At 34.2% G+C, this 21299-nt stretch overlaps 1 protein-coding gene and 1 long non-coding RNA gene across 3 annotated transcripts; both read left to right on the top strand.

Annotated features, from left to right (window-relative positions):
* Window positions 1–2474: 2474 nt before the first annotated feature.
* Window positions 2475–4946, top strand: LOC147507129 (Lactoylglutathione lyase / glyoxalase I family protein). Its single transcript, XM_086599850.1, has 5 exons — window positions 2475–2630; window positions 3004–3175; window positions 3464–3547; window positions 3632–3835; window positions 4614–4946. The coding sequence occupies exons 1-5, from the start codon at window positions 2562–2564 to the stop codon at window positions 4706–4708; spliced, it is 624 nt and encodes a 207-aa protein (XP_086455976.1). The 5' UTR covers window positions 2475–2561; the 3' UTR covers window positions 4709–4946.
* A 5448-nt stretch (window positions 4947–10394) lies between these two features.
* Window positions 10395–14818, top strand: LOC147507128 (uncharacterized). 2 transcript variants are annotated; one of them, XR_015216146.1, is made up of 6 exons: window positions 10395–10556; window positions 10729–10884; window positions 10975–11264; window positions 11360–12812; window positions 13633–13792; window positions 14687–14818. It is a non-coding gene; the product is annotated as an uncharacterized LOC147507128 (long non-coding RNA). The 2 variants fall into 2 exon arrangements; XR_015216145.1 differs by having other exon boundaries at window positions 11360–12822.
* Window positions 14819–21299: the final 6481 nt, after the last annotated feature.

Here is a 21299-nt window from a genome sequence, read left to right as displayed (position 1 = left end):
GTTGATAATCCCAAACACAACAACAAAACTGATTATTATATGTTTCGGAAGTGTTTCGGATTCTTAAACTGAATTTCAAGTAGTAAATAAAACCAATCACAAATTAAACTCTTTCTTGTAAAATCTAAGTAGTTCTACTTTATCACAAAAATAAACCCAAAAAACAATACATTCAAAGATTTCATTAATAACTTTTGGAATAATAGATTGAGTAATATAATTTTGATTTTTGTGGCGTGTCTACATTTTCATTTCTCTTCAAGAAAAAATAAAAGAGGTGAACTAAATTAAGCGTTTTTTGTTGTTTAAAAAATTAAAGAGGTGAACTAAATTAAATGTTTTTTGTTGTTTAAAATATTACCTTGAAGATTAGTTTAGCTTTCTATCCGAATAACTAGTAAAATCTTCAATTGAAAAACATCTAAACATGTAGATATTTAAAGGTGCCACTTCCACTACTTTTAAGGTCTCCCATTTTATAATATTTACATAAAGATGTTAGGTTTTATTTTGTTTTTTTTTTTAATGAAAAAAGTTTGTGCGGTTTTTAAAGATGAAAAAGAGCATGTTTAGGTAGAATTGAAAAACTTTGTTTTTTTTTTCTTTTTTTTGTTTTTGTTTTTTAAATATGAACACATTGTGCTAAATTGAAAAGTGTTTGTAGAGTTTATTTTTAAGGAAGAAAAAGAACATGTTTAGATATAATTAAAATATTACCAAATCTATAATGCGCAGGGCCTCAAATGCGTCCCGCACATATCTAGATCACACATATGTCATCTTACACCCTAAAGATGAGAAAATATATAAAGAGTAAAACCGGCATGAAATTGGTAGAAATTTTGTTTAGGTTCCATTTTTCAGTAACAACAAACAAAAAGAGTATCTAAACCTAAATCAGTAATTGAGAGTTTCAAATGAAAGGGATTTCTCTTGGGAGACAATAACTGATTTTTTTTTTTTTTAAAAAAAAATTGTGTAGTTGAGAGTGAGAAAGAGAAATAATAGAAAAGAGAGAGTTCAGTGGAGAAATCATAACTCTGCCGAAGAGAGAATGCGTAACTATTTTCTTTTTTCCGAAGGTTCAAAATTTCTGAGAGTACGATGGTTACTTTTTTGCTTTTTTGTTGTATTAGTATAACCAATTTATCCGGTTAACAAGTTTGCTTTAGAATTTCATTTTTCTAACAAAAATCTAGATGTGTGGGTGAGATTGATGTACATTGGAATGCATTGGAGGTTATGCGCATGGAAGAAAACCTCTTAAAATATTTTGTTTTTTGTTATTTTTGTAATCCGGACCTAATTCCACTTGACAAATAACCAATACAATATGTTACTTAGAAAAGCCGAATCAACAAGAGCAAAAATGTTACTCAAATACTGCTATGCAAGAATAGTTGTTTGTCCAAAATTGTTGCAATGAAAGTGAATCACATTCTTCTAAACTTTCTTGAATCATCAGTGTAAGGGTAATATTTCACTGGAGGTGAGCACTGGTATAAATAACGGGGTTTTGAAGAAGTCGATAACGGGGAACGAATGTCATATATTGTTTCTTCACCTTTATACCCATCCCATTGAGATAAATTGTGTTTGAGAATTTTTCTATAACAATGGAATGACATTTTAGTAAAGTCGGGATCCTAGTGCATGTAGGTAGCTAACCAAAGTCGTCTAAAGTAATTATGATAGGTGAAATATGGAAAATGGTAGTGTTTGTTTGGGGATAGTATTTGTTTTTGCCCATTCATATAATGGAAGAAAAAAAAATTGTTCCAAAACTGGCCTAAGATGATAGGTTTTTATATGCAAAATCAATATCCGCTACCATATCAAAATTCGCGAGTTTCTATCAACTTAGTAACAGTGGCGCTAGGACGATGTGTCAAGCAGTTTGCCTTATGAAATAAGAAAAATCAACATAACATTATCAACTCTTAAGTGAATCAGTTGAAAGCAACGGAAAACATCACGCGGAGCACTACTTATATAATCGGTGTTGTTTTTATTTTCGTTGTCAGTTACTCAAATGGCGGCTAGCAGTACACCTACTAGCCTTTTATAGAGTTTACATGTCTAAATTAAATTAAAACACTACTAGAGTGGACTAAAAATTTATCTAGGAATTGCTAAACAATGAGAACCTAATCTACCTTCTTATATCTATTATCTATATATTCAAGTGAGCGGAGTGAACGTTCTGGGTCGAGTGGGGATATGTGGACAAAAAGTCATTTGGTTGGTTTCTGTCTCTCCTCATTCCCCATCTCTTCTCTTCCTCCATCTCCCTCTCCACGCCCTCTCAATCTCTCCCCCTCCCCTCCTCTCTCTCCCTCTCTACTCACGCTCCCACTTGCATTGCAGTATACTAGTTCTAGTGTACACCATAATCCACAACAGGCCTCGTACGTCAAACCCAAGCCCAAGTTGTTGTACTGGACCCGGTTATCTGGGTTACTTTTTGTAACCCGAACCAATTGTTACTTGTTCGAGAATCAAGTGGCTGTTATTTAACTCTCCAAAAGCTCTCTGTATTTTAGTTAACAGCTCATTTTTCCATGGCTGCTCTGTTTTCTTCTTCAATTCTTGGTTCTTCACTCCCACTTTCTAATCTTCATTCAAATGAGGTAACCAACAACATATACTTTCTTCTTCTAGTTTGGTCTTCATATACTATATTTTCATTTTGGTCAGAATCTAAGATAGAATTCACTGTCTGTTTCCATTGACCATTGGGATAATTTTATGTGTTCATGCCGTTCTTACTTGAAAATCTTAGGCACGTTAAGTTACCATGCATTGTTCTTAGTAATTTCATTGAAGGAAAACTTTATCAACTATAAATCTCCATTAGTAACATCTAGTGTCACTTGTAGTAGCTCTGTTAGTTATTACTTGTTGAACAGATACTTCCTTGATTTACTGAGAGTGAACTTTCCTAGGCTATATCTTTTTTTTTCCATTTTCTATACTACCTAACCATGTATCTAATATCTGCAGGTAAACCATGTTGGTTTCAGCACCATATTCACTAGCCTTCCATCAAGTAAAAGTTCCCAAGCAAATGCAAGAAAGTTTAAAAGTGGTAGCCATTCTTTAGTGGCAAAATCTGAGATGTGTGCTCAAGTGGATGTATCTGTGAAAGAATCTGCCACTTTTGACGATATTGATGGTTAATCTCTTACTCAGTTTATACTATTGTAGATGTACATTGTCCAGTATTTTACATGATCCAGTGAACCAAATCATTCTTTAGGTAGCAATGAGGGCATGGTAGTTCTAAATTTACAGATTATTTGAGCGCTGATGTAACTATTTTGTAAATATTTTACACTCCCAATCTTTTTAAATGAAACCGTGTACTATTCTATAGAAAATTTCAGTTTAATTTTCTACAGTCCATACCTTGCATTTTTGTCTTCATGGAAGGAAGTTTATTGTATTGGTGATGAGGATGCAGGTATTGGAATTGTTAGCATTCACCATGTTGGATTCCTGTGTGAAAACCTAGAAAGGTCACTCGAGTTTTATCAGAATGTCTTGGGTACATGCCACTTTCTCCACACTTAAAGGTTTATGTTATCTGCGCTTGACTTGTATGAAGTTTATATTTTCATACTGAATGCAGGTCTCGAGATAAATGAAGCAAGGCCACATGACAAGCTCCCTTATAGGGGTGCTTGGTTATGGGTGGGTTCTGAGATGATTCACTTAATGGAGCTTCCAAATCCTGACCCCTTAACAGGACGTCCTGAGCATGGGGGTCGCGACCGTCATGCTTGTATTGCAATTAAAGACGTGTCTAAGCTGAAAAAAGTTCTGGATAAAGCTGGTATTGCTCAACTTTATTAATGTCCATCAGTCATGTATCAGCTATATCATATGATTTTTTTGTTTCTCAAAACTAATTATTTTCCTTCAAAGCTTTTCAGTTATATTACACTCTGTGCGTGAGAAATGCATATTGCATGTTGTAGTCACTTTTAAAACATAAATGTGTCAGATTTGGTTGGGATCATCTAAAATAGTGAGTTATAAGCATCATTATCCATTGCTTTAATAGATGAACAAACAGAGAAACTGTGATTAATATTTTGGTTTCTAACTTGGCAATTAAGCTGTGGGGAACCTGAAAAGGGAGAATCTATTTAAGACAGATCCCAGTCAATTGGATCTACAGATGATATTATCTTTACTATAAGCTTTGAGTGTTGTGTAGCATTCTAAATCGATAATCCTGTACGTTGGTCACTGGAGCAGCCATTGACTACTTTCCAATTTATTGTACTGTAATGTGATGTGTGCATCTACTCCAATGGAAGATTGAGTGTAGGTGAATGAGAAAGTGGAATTCATCATACAGCTTGTGCTTTACTGTTATTGCATCGATATTGAGAAAGGCAATACAGAGTGTGTATCATATAGAAAAAGTGTTATTGGCATTAGTTCTTCTAGATCAAGTTCACAGTTATTTTAGCTTTACTTTTGATCACAGTTTAGCTGACGAGGCAAAGTTGAGTAACTTAAATGATTTCCATAATAATATGTTAAGTAACAGAAAGTGCTTAGATTCATCAATGTCGTTATGTCCTGTGTCTTGTTATTTGCAGGTATTGCCTACACTCTCAGCAAGTCGGGAAGGCCTGCAATCTTTACTCGTGATCCAGATGCAAATGCACTTGAATTCACACAAGTTGACAGCTAAAGTATAAATCTTCAAGCACAGTTGTATTTCTTGGGCAATGTCAAAGCTTGTACATATTATAGATGTGATATTTGGGTTACCATGGATTTTTTGTTGTTGTTTCAGTATGCCAGGGCTGACAGTTAAATACACATTATATGTCTACATTTCCATGTACCTATACTGAAGGATTTTCAGACAGATAATACCCAATTGATTTGTAATATGAAGCTTCCCTGGTATATAATTACTTTATTCATGTCGTCTGTCATTTTCGAAGTGGATCCTATCGTTTAAGGATGTTTCAAAGTATTTATATAGGGAATTGATTGGTTGGACATTTAGTCGGTTTTTTCCCCCTCTTTGAACATCATACTTGTAAGTTGAAACTCTTTGTCTGTACAGATGGAGTTTGAAAACTGAATGGAAAGTGCTTTCAAAATTTCGATTAAAAAAAAAAAATAAACAGTACAAAAGGGAGAACACAGCAACAATATTGAAAATGACAAACCCAGAAAAATTCTGTCTCCAGAAAGAAATTCAAAATATTACTTGCATTGCCTTTGTATCTAATTTTTATCAGTTCGTAGCTACCTTGAAAGCAAAATTCTAGCGGCGAACAGTTCAGCTTCTTCGGTTCCATAAGCATCCCGTCTTTTAGTTGCTGCAACCACAATGTCGCCATATTCTGTACTCAGAAAGAAACACCAAATAATTGGTTTTCATTTGACATCATCTCTTGCATATTCAATTTTTAATGTTCAAATGTGATTTTGTTCTTGTATAGAATGAAGGAACGGATGTATAACAAGATGCAGTCTGAGATCAACTTAAAACGTAGATTACAAGTATGTAATAGTAGTAATCTCTACTAGTAGCATATCCTATAATAATGATCGTGGTCTCTTAAATTCATCCTTTTTTTCTTATGCATAATGCCCCTGAATAAATAATTAAATCAAAACACCCAAATATCATTTACAAGAATAATTTGGTCTTTTTTTGCTTTTGTTAATATATGGTACCCATATTGTCCTTAAATGAAACTACTGGTTAATACTTTAATTAGGAGTAATTGGTCATTTCATGTGCTAGTGAATAAAAAAAATCAAAACTACGCCATCATTTCAATTGTGTGCCACCATAAATGCATTTAATTAGGCATTTAATTAAGCAATTTAATTTATTAGCTGTTAAAAAGAAACGAAAAGACCTTAAACTTGTCTCTCTACCAACGAAGGGTTGCTCTTCTCTTTTCAATATTCCATATGATTATTTAGTTTTTATTTTGTGAATGCAACTGATTATTCACCTCGGTGAGTTGATTTCAGATTTTCGGGAGAGACAAATGCTAGACACAAAATAAGGTTCAATCTTGAAATAAATCATGCGTTTGATGAGATACTATTACAGTTTATAGTCAATCAAACACTCAAACTCAATGAAGATAAAGACAAGGAAGAGTAGGGATCACTACACAATGAAAGACCGAGATCACCTTACTTACCGTATGATAAATCCATAAGGTACGCAAGTTATTCTCTTTTCTGGTTAACTTTAATTGTGTTCTAAATAATCATATAATTTATGTTTTGATTTTTCCTTTTTTACGGTTTACACTTCGAATATTCATTTCAAGGATTGTTCCAATTTCAAGGTACTACTGTCTTATCAAGTGCAATTTGCCACTTCTTATTTCAAATGCAAAGGTATGGTCTTCTACGTAAATTTTTTCTATTTTTTTATTGAATTTTTGGCCTTTCAACATATGCTGTTGAGATACTACTGACCATTTCAGTTAGTTAAATACGTTAGCTTTTTTTTTTTTGTAATCACCAGTTTAACTTTTACTATTCACTTTAGGCAAAAATAATTCTCACACACCAAATTGTTGCGTAACCTTCTGTATATGGTGTTTTTGGAATTTAGGTTGGTAATCACAAACTGTTTGATTAAATGCTTATTTGATGTTTATGTTTGTTCTACTTTAATATTTTTTGTTCTATAATCGTTTTATTAGGTTTACATTTTGAGGATAGTACCATGGATTTTGTATTATAATGTATTGTCCTATGAATTTGGCATTCATATGTCTTTCTATCTATTTTTATGCACCGTTATCAAAACTTTAATAAAGTTTCATGTGTCACACTACATGGAAGGAGTAAATAGCATTATCAGTCATCCTGGCTTCCTTATATGTCATTTCAAATTAACACAATATTGTCTGTAGCATCACCTGTAAAACAACTTGATATTTTTATGCTAGGGTACTGCTGTCTCATCAAGTGCAATTTGCAATTTCTCATTTCAAATGCAAAGGTATATAGTCTTCTCCCTAAAAATTTCTATTTTTTTATTGAATTTTTGGCCTTTCAACATATGTTGTTGAGATATTTTGGATTAAGTGCACTGTCTCAACAAGTTGTTGTGCATTATAGTTTTGAGGTAAATCATTTAACTTCTTATATCTGCTTTGTCCCGAATGAGATTTCTTAGCATAGATGCACATATGTATTAGTTTTGAAATGTTTATATGCTAAGCGTGGGCTGCTCATATCTTAACAGGTGGGTGTTACAGTTATAGCACACAAATATGATTTTGATGCAGCAACACCATTCCAAACTTCAAATATATTTGATCTCCAACCTGTGGTGAAGCATTCAGTGCCTGTATGTTCAAAAGCTAGGGATCTTGTGGAAACTGGGAAAATTCGGTTGGCAGAGGTATTTTTTTTTTTTTGTTTCATCCTCTCTGAGCGATTCGTTTCCGTAGAGATTTTCTTTTTGTTTTGTGTAGTAATTGATAGTGGATACTATGTTCTGCTTTGGGAATTGTTTAAGGGAATGTTTAATAAGGCTTACACTTTGTTTTAGGAAGCATTTTCCATGCTTCAGCAAGTATGCTCTTTCCATATACCCACATTTCATGGTTTCCATTTTCTTTTTTTCCTTTTTATATTAAGCATCACGTTTTAGTGCTACCAATAAAATAATTTAATTTCTTTGTGTTTCTGTTTGACCGCGGGTGCAGCGCAGGTTACTGGTCCCACGCATCGAGAGGTTGCAAATTGCTGCTGGTAATTACCATTTATATATTGATTTTTCTCCCTTCTTATATACCCCTTGGTTTCTTTTTATGTGATACATATCTGTTGGGTGGATGAGACATCTATTCAATGTTGTCAACTCCTGAATCGAAACGGGAATCATTTTCCATTTTTACCGAATTGTAAATCGTATCGAGTCGTAAATCGTAAGATTCAAGCCATAATATATATAGGGGTTGTAAATTTTTTACATATATGAAAATATATATATATATATGTGTGTGTGTGTGTGTGTGTGTGTGTGTGTGTGTGTGTGTACCAACAAGAAAGATGCTTACAAATCTCCATTCCACACTTATAGTACTCTAAAAAATATTATATATGTATGGAATGGAGACATAATGGTTGAAATTTATGAAAAAATACTGAAATTTCGTTGAAAATGAGTGAAATGAAATTGGTCTAAGGAATAGAATATGGGCTTAAGTTATATGGACCTGACCCACCCAGGTTTAACCCAGGTCCATATAAGTATATAACCCATGTAAACCATTCGCAAGAAAAAAAAATCGAGAAGGAAGAGACCACACCGGAAAAAAAAGAAAAGAAAGGAGAATAGAAGAAGAAGAAGAAGTCTATGCAACGTACCTGGTAAGTTCTTTGATTTCTTTCTATCTTCTATTTTCTTTTTTCTTCTTTTCTTGTTCTATACTGTTGCTGTTTTTTTGAATCGAAGGAATCGTTATTATTTCCGATTCCTACGATTTTGCGATTCGAATCCCGATTTTTTACCGATTCCTGTCATTAACGATTTACTGGTATGATTCTAATATATTGAATTACGACTCGATTCAAGTCAAGAATCGTACGACTTTGATAACACTGCATCTATTGTTCTTCCTTACCAACTATCTTAGTGGTACCATAAATTTTTTTCTAAATTTTCTTTGAAAACTAAGGTCTCATCATCAATGCAAGAGATTGCCCATTTATTATCTTTTATGTTCGACTCTTGCATTGACGGGTTTTTGAACTAAGAACATAATGTAGTGAGTAGATCTGGTATTTATAGTGTCTGTAATTTTTTTTATGTGCATGGTGTTGAACTATTGATAATGTAATTTTTCTATCACTAGGTACTTTGCAATGGTAGAGACATGGTAGTAGCAATAATGTAGCAGCACAAAGAACTTATCATAAATGAGCGCTACCTTGGATTGGACCACCTAGATACTGCTCACAGGTACCAATTAACCTATCAATCATAATTATAGTTGTAGAAGGGAAAACTCCTCCATAAAGCAACACACAAAGAGCTTTCCGATTCCTTATTTAACATTGTATACTAGCTTTCAATCATATTAATATTATTGTTGGTTTGTGTATGTGTTTCTTTCATTGTTACAACTATGGCAATATGGCTCTCTTCTATCATGGTCTGAACCAAATGGAGCTCACTCTACGGCATATGTCCCGGACATTGCTCCTACTAAGTTTATCGCTCTACGGCATATGTCCCGGACATTGCTTTCTATGGTTATGTGGGAGACCTTTCTATATTTATGGTAAGGTTTACTCTTCATCGGGTAAAGGTAAGTAAATCATATTATTTTCTACTAGTTTTGTATAAATTAGTTATTATGATATTTAAGTCATTGATTTCGTGTCTAATGTTGATCGTCGGAGTGTAAACGGACAGGGACAAACAAGTCCCTCCATATCGAGATCTATAAGGTGAATACATACTAAAGAATCAAGGCGAACCTTAAAAGGAGCGTCTTGGAATCATATGGGTTGTTAAGTGACCTTAATATATGTTACAAGTAGTGGCTTCCTATTTATGTATATTATATTGATTCCTTTTCGTTGTACATAAATAATTACAGTTTATATTGCATGACTTTATTTTATATATGATGTCATGGAGGGGGTTGTGCAAATATGTGAAATACCGATCCAGGGTAAGGGATCGGTTAGCGGACGTTATCGAATATATTTTGGAAGGGTTGTGTATATGTTTTGATGGAGTTGTATATAGAAATGTTTTGGTTTTCAAACTATGTAAAGTTATATATAATTTGATAGGGTTGGTATGTGAATATTAGGTTATTTTGGTTTCAGGTTATGATAGGTTTAGGTATATGAAATGTTGAAAATACAAAGGAAACTCTGCCAGATTTTTTGTAGAAAAAAAAATATATGATGGTTTATCGTTAATTTTAAATTATTAATATTGAACGTCGTCTTATTAACGCCTCGTAATCTTTATTTGATTTTGGGGCGTTACAGTCCCAATCATCCTAACGTGGCTGCAACTTTCATAAATATAGCTATGATGTACCAGGACATTGGGAAGATGAATACAGCTCTTCGTTATTTGCAAGAAGCCTTAAAAGAATGAGCGCCTTTCTTGGTGAGGAGCATATTCAGACCGCTGCATGCTATCATGCTCTGCCCATTGCATTCAATTGTATGGGGGCTTTCCACTTTCTCTCCAGGTAAGTCTTTGTAAGGATTGTTTCATGTATAGGGTAGTACTACTGTAAAGAATGGTTTAAAGAATGGTTAATAGTTCTCTCACCAGATCAAATTCTATGTATTTATGTGGTCTTGATCATCCTGACATGGCTACAACTTTCATAAATGCTGCTATGATGTACCAGGACATTGGGAAGATGAATACATCTCTTCGTTATTTGCAAGAAGCCTTAAAAAAGAATGAGCGCCTTCTTGGTGAGGAGCATATTCAGACCGCTGCATGCTATCATGCTCTGGCCATTGCATTCAATTGTATGGGGGCTTTCAAACTTTCTCTCCAGGTAAGTCTTTGTAAGGATTGTTTCATGTATAGGGTAGTACTATCTATAAAGAATGGTTAATAGTTCTCTCACCAGATCAAATTCTATGTAAAATTCAAATTCTATGTATTTATGTTGTCCTGATCATCCTGACATGGCTGCAACTTTCATAACTGTTGCTATGATGTACCAGGACATTAGGAAGATGAATACAGCTATTCGTTATTTGCAAGAAGCCTTAAAAAAGAATGAGCACCTTCTTGGTGAGGAGCATATTTAGACCGCTGCATGCTATCCTGCTTTGGCCATTGCATTCAGTTGTATGGGGGCTTTCAAACGTTCTCTCCATGTAAGTCTTTATAAGGATTGTTTCATGTATAGGGTAGTATGCCCGGGAAATTGAATGCTTGTAAAATCATACGGAGTTTTTTGTTTGTAGCATGAAAAGAAGACATACGCCATACTTGTGAAACAGCTTGGTGAAGAGGTTCAAGGACGGGATTCTCATAACTGGATCAAGACATTTAAGATGCGCGATCTTCAAGTCAAAGGACATCTTAAAGTTACAAGTGTTACCTTTAAGTGCTATATTGGAGTTTGTCAATTCACAAAAAGATGTTTGTTTCACCCCTCACTTGGTGGTTTTAACTTATATAGGCAACTGCACATAAGCAAAAAGGGCAAGCAGCCAATGTTGCTTATGCTCAAAAGTCTTTTGATATATTGAAGGTACTTGCTGATTATTATTATCTTGATAAGATAGCTTCATATAAAAATTTTGAAAATATATGCGAGGTATTGAAGAAATGTGTTTTGGATAGTAGGCTAATCCGGAGCTGATTCAAGCTTTCCAAGCTGCTGCAACAGGAGGGTCTGAAAATGCTGGATTAACAGCCAACAAACCCTTTGGTACATCAATAATGGGGGAGAACCTGAATCGAGGTAGGGATGTCGATGAACGGGCTGCCCGTGCGACAACAGAGGTTAGGAAGAAATAAGCGGCAGCAAAGGGCCTTCCTATACGCCCACATCTTAATATCATCAATTCTGGGGTAAACGCATAATCTCTGAGCAATGCAGAGTCAGAGGAACCTAAGAAAGAGACAACTAGTCCTTCGGATAAGCAAGGTGATGTTAAAAAAAATGGAGTTGTCACAGGTCGAGAAGATAAGGCTCCTGTTGGATCGGGCACTGATTTAGCTTCATTGGATTCGAAGAAACATAAAATGAAATCGAAGTCAACCCTCTCATTGAGCATACCACCAAAGCTCTATATATGAAGAACTAATAGAGTCATGCCATCAACGGATTTTAGTTTTGCAGCTTAACAGTTTAAAGTAGATTAGTGGATTTTTTTTTTTTTTTTTTACCTCCATGTTGATTTATAATACAATTCTAATGTGACCTTTCATAGATTTTCTACTATTAAATGAGTTAATAGGTCTGCTGATTTGCTTTTTATATTATGTTTAGCAGGCGTCATTTTTCATGACCACATCCCAAAGTTGAAGCAAAAAGTGTTTCACACTTAAAGTAAGTATGCGAATAAAGCGCAAGTAATCCATACCCCGCTTGGACAAGGTTAGTTCTAGGGACTGAATGTTAGTTCTTCATAAAGATCAAGCACTATCAAGGTGTAGTGTCTTGGAACTCATGGTTAGTTCTACATACAGATCTTCCTACTTTATGCAACGCATCTACTGTTTAATCTTTTGTACCAATGGATAGTTGCTTTGGATGTGCATGTGGTTTGAAGTGTGTTGGAATCCAAGTATGATAACTATGGTTTTTTTTTTGCCCGTAAGTGGATTTTATCATATTGTTTGTTTCAATTGGAAATTTAAGCTTCTGTATTGCATAGAAAAAATCATAATGATCAAGGTTATTATGCTGTTTTTCAGTATATATGACAATACGGAGGATTAAGGTTACAACATCACTATTTTAGCATGATTATAATAGTTACAAAGATTATGGTCTTCATTTCAAATATGTGCTCTCAAATTTTTTCCTAGCAGAACATTTAGATTGTTGGGTTAGCTCTTAATTCATGCTGATTGAATATGGTGTGTTCTTGATTTAGCTCGTGGTTATCAATTCCGTTTTTGGTTCTGACAGTAGCTTGGTTATAACCATAGAATTGAATGGATATATAATATCACTGCAATATGATATGTTGACAGGTATGTAGAGGAACCACTTTCTCCCATCATCTTCCTATAGCAGTCATCACTTTTGTGTTTTTGGGTCGCTCAGCTCATGTCCAAATGGAGAGAGGTAAACTGAGGTAGATTTTTTTTTTTCTCCCATTTACATTGAGATGATCCTTAGGTTAGTTAGGTGAATGTTTACTATATGTATGAGCTTCAAATAGGACTTCAAATGTTTTTTTATTCAAAAGTTTCTTTATTAAAAATGTATGTATTCTTATGTAGATTTAATGCCACGTCCACCGTAATTTTGAATTTATGTAAGGGGGGTGGTAACCGATTTTTTTTAATGGTATGGTCCAAAGCATGCATGCATGCATTCTTCTATTTTCTTTAAATTCATCACATGTTACTGGCAACACCATTGATAGATAGGATAGGAGAAAACATTGCACACCTGAAAAGAAACATAACCATTAGTTTAATATTGTACCTGATTAACAGATGGGTAACGAAACATAAATAACATGGTCATTTGTAGAGATTAACCAGAACTCACAATTTTAAGATGGACGAAATGTTATTGCATATATAGGATATCTATGATATATTCACCTTAAACGCGGTAACAACCTCTTTAAGGAGTAAACATAGTTTTTAGCATAATATGACTATGGATAGTCAAGGTATATGACTTTTTATTTTCACCAAGTAGGACCTATTTCTTTGAACTTCTGGACACTATATTTGTTGGAGGAGATGAATTTTGCTTCTTTAGTAATGTTATCACTCAGGCAAGATGTTGTAGATACGAATACTTCACCGTGCACATGCTAATATTTATTTGATCAATATATCTAATAATTATTATTTGGCGTGTTTCTAGGTGATTGTGATTTGATATTGTAAAATCTACGTTCTTTGATTTTTTTTGCCCCTCTTACCAGGGTCATGCTAGCTAGCCATAGTTCTATAAGTCATATACTGTACATAATTGAAATTGGCTCAACAACTTAGGAGGAATATCTATTTCACGATGCTACTGTCAGAATGAATATAAATGTGGATACAATTCCAAACAAGACAAAGAAATGTATAAGGTATAAGGTAAGAATCTCTTAGTATATTTGGGCTAATGTATGGAGTTAGTTTGAGTGTTTGTTGAGATATATAATTGCATATTCAAAGGATAAAATATAACTTTTTTTTTATCTTATCTCTGTTATTGGAAGACAATAGCTTCTATAGTAATATTGAATGCAGAAACTAAGCTAGAAACTGTGTTACCTCAATGGGATCAGTAACTAAACTTTATCTTGAAGTCCCTAGGATAATAGACTTTGATTCTACAATTGGATGGCTTTGCAAGTTGTTAACACCTCCAACGATTTCGCAATCCCATAGAAGCTCTCACCTTTGATTTGTAGTCTTTCTTAGTGAACCCTCAAAGATACCATTATTACATCTCCATTCAACTGGGATTAGCAAAGGCTTATACTTCTGAATGGGTTTGTTTTATGCATCTATCATTAGGCAGACTCATTTAATTGCATTTGAACTTTTAATAAGCTCTTCTTTATTTAATTTCTTTAGTACCATGCTCTTCCTCCTTATATAAAATTAAATCTGGACTCCTTTTTTTTTTGCATGGTCATTGGTCAAGAGCAAGCTGCGTGAGCCAAACAACTTTAGACCATCATTGGCAACTAAGTTAAAAAACTTCGATTTAAAATTATCAAACCTTGCAAGAGGCTGACAAATTAGTAGTATAAACAATTTTGTAATTTTAGGCTAAGTTTTACTTATGTTGTATAAACATGAAAACCTATTATGTAATCTACTTTTGATGTTGCTTTAATATTAATGTGACACATGTAAATACTCAAATTCATCTTACTATTTAACTTGCATCGTACGATTGAACTGTCAAATTATTGCATACAGAACAAAAACAACAATTTGTATTTCAGTTGCATGACTCTTAGTGCTTCTTCTATCTAGGATCGGTGTCGTTGCTTTGCCAAAGTAAAATATTGAACATATTGGATTGTGATGGTCAGATATATAAGTTTGTGCTTCTACTACAGAACACTATTCCAACATCCAAGTGCCATATTACTTGCTCGGAGCATTTCCGACATCATAGCTCGGCCTTTTTTTCTCTTACCATGTATATCACCATTATCTTTAATTTGTTGCCATGTATTTGAGATACACAAATAAATTTTTTTGTTTAAATATTCAAAATTTTCGTTGTCTACGTTCTACAGCACATGTCATCATGCCAACCGACATTGCAAAATACCATAGCCAATGTCCTCGGTTAAATAGAAGCAATTACTCAAGACTACCTCTCCAGTTCAGGCTCATCGAGCATGCCCAATTTACCTAAGGGTACGGTTGGATACTGATTTCAGTGAATAGCATTACATATATAGATGCTTTTGATGCACTAACATTTTATTTTTGTCGTTTGCAACGTGCACTTGCTAGGATAAGAGGCTCAAAGTACATTTTATTTGGAGCTATACTTAAAAGTTTATTATTTAGGTATGTCTGGAAATCAAATAGGAGTGGAGTTCCATTCAATTTAAAATTTAAACGGCTGTTAGTGTTTGCTCAGACATAATGTCAATTGTAAGTGTGCTCACCCAAATTATGTTTACACAGTTCCGCACAGTTTCGCCAAGGCCCAATCCATTTATCATTTTATTCCCTATTCATTACCTAAGGTAAATTGTTTTGCATTATGCCTATATTTTTTATTTCATTTTTTTTTTCCAATTTTCAAATACTAATGTGTTCTCTACTTAACTACTTGACTTATTGCCTTGTTACCTTGTAGTTTATGTTAGAGTATTAGATTGTCATTTAATTTTTGGTCTTATTTAATTAGTTGAATATTATTGTAGTTATTATTGTGATATTTTCTTTTTTGTTTTTTAGTATAGAGTAAACTATTGATTACAAAATTATTATAATTTATCTTAGGTAAGAATGTATGAACATCAAGCTCGTAAGAAAATAAAAACCATGTTTTCCTTCTTTAAATCCAAAGATGCCTCCCCGGGAAATGATGTAACTTCTACATTTAGTCTTGATATTTCAAGACTTGATAGAGATAGCCAACCTCCTTCACAAGTTCAAGTTGTTGAAATTGAGCAAGTTCAACCTTCTCCTCAAGCCCAAAGAGTTAGTGTTGAAGAAATTTACTCCACATCTTTATTTGAACGTGATCCGGGTAAACGTACTCAATATATAATTACCCGGTTAATCAACAAGATGATGTTCAACGAGCTTTTCTTGGAAAGGGGCGTTGGCTACTTGAACTCAGTGAGAAAGAGTATCCATCCACCATATTCGGAAAGCAAACTCACCGGTTCAACTCCTCTTGGTTCAAACTCTTTCCTTGGCTAGAATACTCACTCCATACGGATAGAGCTTATTGTTTTCCATGTTTTATATTTGAAACAAATCCACCAAAGCGTCCTGCATTCACCGTTGAAGGTTTTAAATGTTGGAAGAAGATTAATAATGAAAAGAAGTGTTCCTTTTTGCAACATGAAGGAAGTCCATGCTCACCTCATAGGTCAGCAATGATAGCTTGTTAAAATTTCATGAATCCTTCTCGACATATAGATAATGTGTTAAATACATTATCTAAAGAAGAGGTTGTTAAGAACCGTTTGCTAGTCAAAGATATTCTTCAGTGTATTCAATTTCTTGCACTACAAGGGATTTCTTTTAGAGGCCATGACGAGTCCAAAAAGTAAAAAAATGGTGAAAATTTCAAGAGAGTGTTGGGATTTGCAAGATGTTGAATGACAAGGCTGCAAAATTATTAAAAGATACTCGAGAAATGCCACATATACCTCACATTCAATTCAAAAAACACTTTTGCATATCTATGCCGATAAAGTGAAAAAAAGAACATAAAACTAGGTTCAAAACCCTGATTCCGGTCTTTATTAGCCTAAAACCCGTTGACTTTTTGAATTATGTCTAAAGCCCACCCGGTTTGTAAAAGTCTTGAAATAAAGGTTTCATTTTCGGGTGAGTTTGTGAGAAAAAACCAACCGCACCTTTATTGTTTTTTCAAAATACCTTACATACCCTTTTATATGAAAGTTGTTACTTAATTTCTTTCTTCCTCAATTGGCAATGGTGATTTCTCATATCGTGATTTTGGACTGAAATTGAGACCGTCTTTTCTCTTTTTCTTCTTTGTTCTCCTTTTTCTTTGGACTTTCGAACTGCCACCACTAAGGTACATTTATTTACACCTACACTTCTATTATTATGTTATCTAGGGCAAGCAAAAGATGGAAATTGACTAATGATAATTTAACTTATCGTCATCTCTGTATTTGATCATTTTTTTCATTGAATAATATAACCTGCACTCTTTTAAGATAATGGAATTGTTGTAATTTTTAGTTTCATTTCAATTTTGTGTTGTAGGATAGATTTTACTGTTCTTGGAGTTATATCCTTCAAAAATTTAACTCTCGCGAGTCGTATTGGTCCGTCTTCTTCAATTATCGATGTCAAAAATGAGATTTCGACGAATTTCCCTTGCATACATGTTATTGCCTGTATTGGTAGTAAGGGTGATTCCTTTTATGGCTACATTGATGAAGGATATCACGGTGATCGCGTTCGTGCAATGCTACTCACATTCTATCAAGCCGGTTCCGAATGGTTTTATGCCAAGACGCATGCCTGATTCTCCTGCGGTTTATCCGTGTAGTCCGAAGATTGGTCCTGGTAGACCCAAGAAGAAAAGAATTGAAAGCACCGGTGTGATTCGTTAGTCTATGATCAGTTTTGATGTTCTCGGCAAACCATATGTTTTTAGTTGTCTTAATTGAGATTTTTAAGTTTGGTCTTTTGACATTTATTAATGAGAAATTGATATTCATTGTATACTTTTATGGAATGTTGATACTCATTTGAGATTATTCGCTAGTCGGTTTGTTTTATTTTTCATTTGTTATAATGAAATTTATAGCCTGTAAAATTATTCATGTTGCAGGCGTAATTGACAGTGCAACATTCATGTTGCAGTCTGTTGCAGTCGTAATTGAGAGTGCAACATTCATGTTGCAGTTGTAATTGATAGTGCAACATTCATGTTGCAGTCGTAATTGAAAGTGTAACATTCTTGTTGCAGTTGTAATTGATAGTGCACCATTCATGTTGCAGTCTGTCGCAGTCGTAATTGAGAGTGAAACATTCATGTTGCAGTTGTAATTGAGAGTGCAACATTCATGTTGCAGTTGTAATTGAGAGTGAAACATTCATATTGCATGCAACGTAATCGCGTCGCGACTTCTTCAACCCATCTCTTTTAAAGGAGACTTCTCCATTTTACAGATGCCATGCTATGTACTGCAACTACATAGTTTGATGCTTCCTTTTAAACTTGGTGTTTTTGTCTTTGGAATCATGTACTCATAATGTAGACAAAGCTAACCCCATTTATTAGAAACTTGGAATTTAGGAAGCAACCGGGTCGGGCTGAGGGCATTCAACGCTTCATCGATACAAATTGCAGGGATTGTAGGTCATCCTATATAGGGTCTGAACTTTACTACACATTCACTATGATGCCCACCAACACAACAAAACATTGCAACCCCTATTGGACAAGGATACCATTCATAACAACAATCACAATTCACAAGAATGAACCTAAGCACAAAATGGGATTTATGAAGTACCAAATTCTCAAGAAATGACGAAACAGAAGCCTCAGTACCACAACCTTTCATCAATTTAGGCATAAAAAGTAACCAAACTTTTACAATTATGCTAACATTTTCTTAACTGCCATCATTCCAATTCAAGATCCATAACCATCATCAATTATAACTGGTTACAGAAATTTACGCCAATAACACCAGATTGGCATTGTAATCAAACCATCTCAGATCTGAACTAGGTAAAACGAATGAAGAAATCAACCAAAATAGAGAACACCAGAAACCCTAATTTCATTCACAAAAGATCTAACTCTGATTCATAGGTTCTAAATCAACTATATATTACATCGACACCACTAACATTGAAACATTCTAATACTAAATACTAAAGATAGAAACATTGAAACATTGAAACATTGAAACAAACCCTAAACAAACATTTTCAAGAACTAGTAAATTTGGTAACCGTCTTGGTGCCTTCAGAAATGGCATGCTTAGCCAATTCAATAAGAAGAACAAGACGAACAGTAATCTGAATCTCCCGAGAAGTGATGGTGGGCTTCTTGTTGTACCTTGCAAGCCTTGAAGATTCCTGAGCCAGCTTCTCAAAGATATCATTAATGAAATTGATGAGGTATCAAACTGATAACACTAATAAGGAATTTTGTATGCCTTCAAACCCACCAAACATCAATATTTGCTTTTATTGTGGTATTAACATTCACCCTATTTTCAATAAAGACCGCGAAAAAGATTTGCAAATGGTGTATCTATCATTTTTTCCTTATGCACTTCCGTTATATCAGCTCTAATCAAATCCATAATATCAATCATTGACTTTAAACTGGACCTATAATTCAACAACTCGCTTTTCACCAAATTTTCTTTACCTTTCTCCTCTATCTTTTTTTTGCCTTTCGTTTTTGGGTTTTTGCTCGTTGAGGTAGTTGCATCTTTAGTTTGTTTCGGAAGGCTCAGTTTAGATTTAGCGGCCTTCCCTTGTTGCGTAATCTGAAAGAAAACTAATGAATTAGTAGCTTGTTGCAACCAATTACGACTGCAGCATGAATGTTTCAGTGTGCTTTTTTACTACAACATGGATGTTTCAGTGGAAAACATGCCTCAAAACTCAAACAAACATCACCAATTTAAACCTCAAACAACACTCATGTTGCATTCGACCCAAAATACTCATGTTAAAGTGGGATTTGACACTGCAACATCCATGTTGCATTGGGATTTGATAGTGCAACATCCATATTGCAGTGGTAAGTGACAGTGCAAATGAAAATCTAAGTATATTCGATGCAACACTCATGTTGCAGTGAATACATTCAACACACTTTAACCAATTTTTCATAAAATGAAAATCCTAATATATCAAAATTGTGAAACTATCAATGAAATTTGGTATCTAACCTTTTTGCCATCTTGTTCTCTTTTTTTTGTAGTAGATCTTGTGTTTGCTTGCACATTATCGTTTGAATCTTTTCTTTTTTCTTCATTAGGGTTCTTCATTTCGAAATTTGGGTTTAATTTGAGGAAACTAGGGTTTAATTTGGGGAACTTGGGTTTCAAAATTTGGGTTTAATTTGGGGAAGTAGGATTAGAGTTTCAAAATTTAGGTTTAATTTGGGGAATTAGGGTTTTGAAATTTGCATATGTTGTTGACTGCAACATGAATGTTGCATATTTGTCTAGTTTGATTTCTCTTTAAGGGACAATTGTGTAATATTGCCAACAAATGGACCGGATGGGCTTTTGATATAATTAGAAAAAGCTGTGTCTTTTTTCCGTAATTAAATTGAAACACTGGGCTTCAAGCCCATTCTCTGAAAAAAGAATTCGTGAGGAAATTGGTGATGCAAAATTTTGTGTCCTTGTTGATGAAGCACAAGATAATTCAAACAAGGAGCAAATAGCGATTGTCCTAAGATTTGTTGATATAAGTGGTTTTGTTAGAGAGCATTTTCTTGGTATTGTTGGCGTTAAAGACACTTGCGCTTTAACTTTGAAAGAAGTTATATGCAATATCATTGCTCGCCATAATTTGCATATTATAAATATGAGAGGTCAAGGTTATGATGGTGCTAGCAATATGTGTAGTCAATGGAATGGATTACAGGCATTGTTTCTGAAGGAGTGTCCATATGCATATTATGTGCAATGCTTTGCACATCATCTACAACGTACTTGCTCTAGTTGCGGCTTCTAAATATGTTTCTAATGTTTGGTTGTTTTTTTCCAAGTTGGCTTCCATTCTTAATCTTCATGTTAGCCTAAAGCGTAAAACAGGAGTTCAAGATACTAAATAAAATGAAATTGATAAGCTTGGTAGTTAGTGGTGAACTTGTTCTTTGGAAAAGGAGTGAATCAAGTTTCTACTTTGCAAAGAGTAAGGGATACTAGATGGAGTTCTCATTTTGCTTCGGTTTGTAGTCCGAAAAGAGATGTTTGATTCAATTTGTATAGTTCTTGAAAGCGTCATGAAGAACGGGTCAAACAACTCTATGCGTGGGGAAGCTAAAGGTGCTATTCTTACAATGAAAAGTTTTGAGTTTGTCTTTCTTTTTCATTTATTGCATAAGACTATGGGAATTTCTAATGTCTTGTGTAAAACCCTGCAAGAAAAGTCCCAAGACATTTTAAATGCTATTAGCTTAGTCTCCAGTACGAAAGCACTTCTTCAAGAGTTAAGAGGATCTTTTTGGGACGCTTTCCTTAGCGATGTGATTTTGTTTTGCAAAAAACATGACATTGATATGCCTGATATGGGTGCTCAACACATGGCGGGTACAGGTTGTTCTTGCCAGTAGAAAGATTACATTACAGTTGAGCATCACTACTGCATCGAGTTATTTAATGTTGTAATAGATTACCAATTTGTGGAATTAAATAACAGATTTCCA

The sequence above is a fragment of the Coptis chinensis genome, chromosome 3 (genome assembly GCF_015680905.1).
Source record: "Coptis chinensis isolate HL-2020 chromosome 3, ASM1568090v1, whole genome shotgun sequence".
NCBI lineage: Eukaryota > Viridiplantae > Streptophyta > Magnoliopsida > Ranunculales > Ranunculaceae > Coptis > Coptis chinensis.
This window is presented reverse-complemented; position numbering and strand designations above follow the sequence as displayed.

What these genes read in the sequence shown, in the direction of transcription:
- LOC147507129 (XM_086599850.1), top strand. Translation starts at nt 2,562, where the DNA reads ATGGCTGCTCTGTTTTCTTCTTCAATTCTTGGTTCTTCACTCCCACTT. An exon ending in GTTTTATCAGAATGTCTTGG is followed by an intron (nt 3,548 to 3,631) that starts GTACATGCCACT and finishes TACTGAATGCAG; the next exon opens with GTCTCGAGATAAATGAAGCA. An exon ending in AAAAGTTCTGGATAAAGCTG is followed by an intron (nt 3,836 to 4,613) that starts GTATTGCTCAAC and finishes TGTTATTTGCAG; the next exon opens with GTATTGCCTACACTCTCAGC.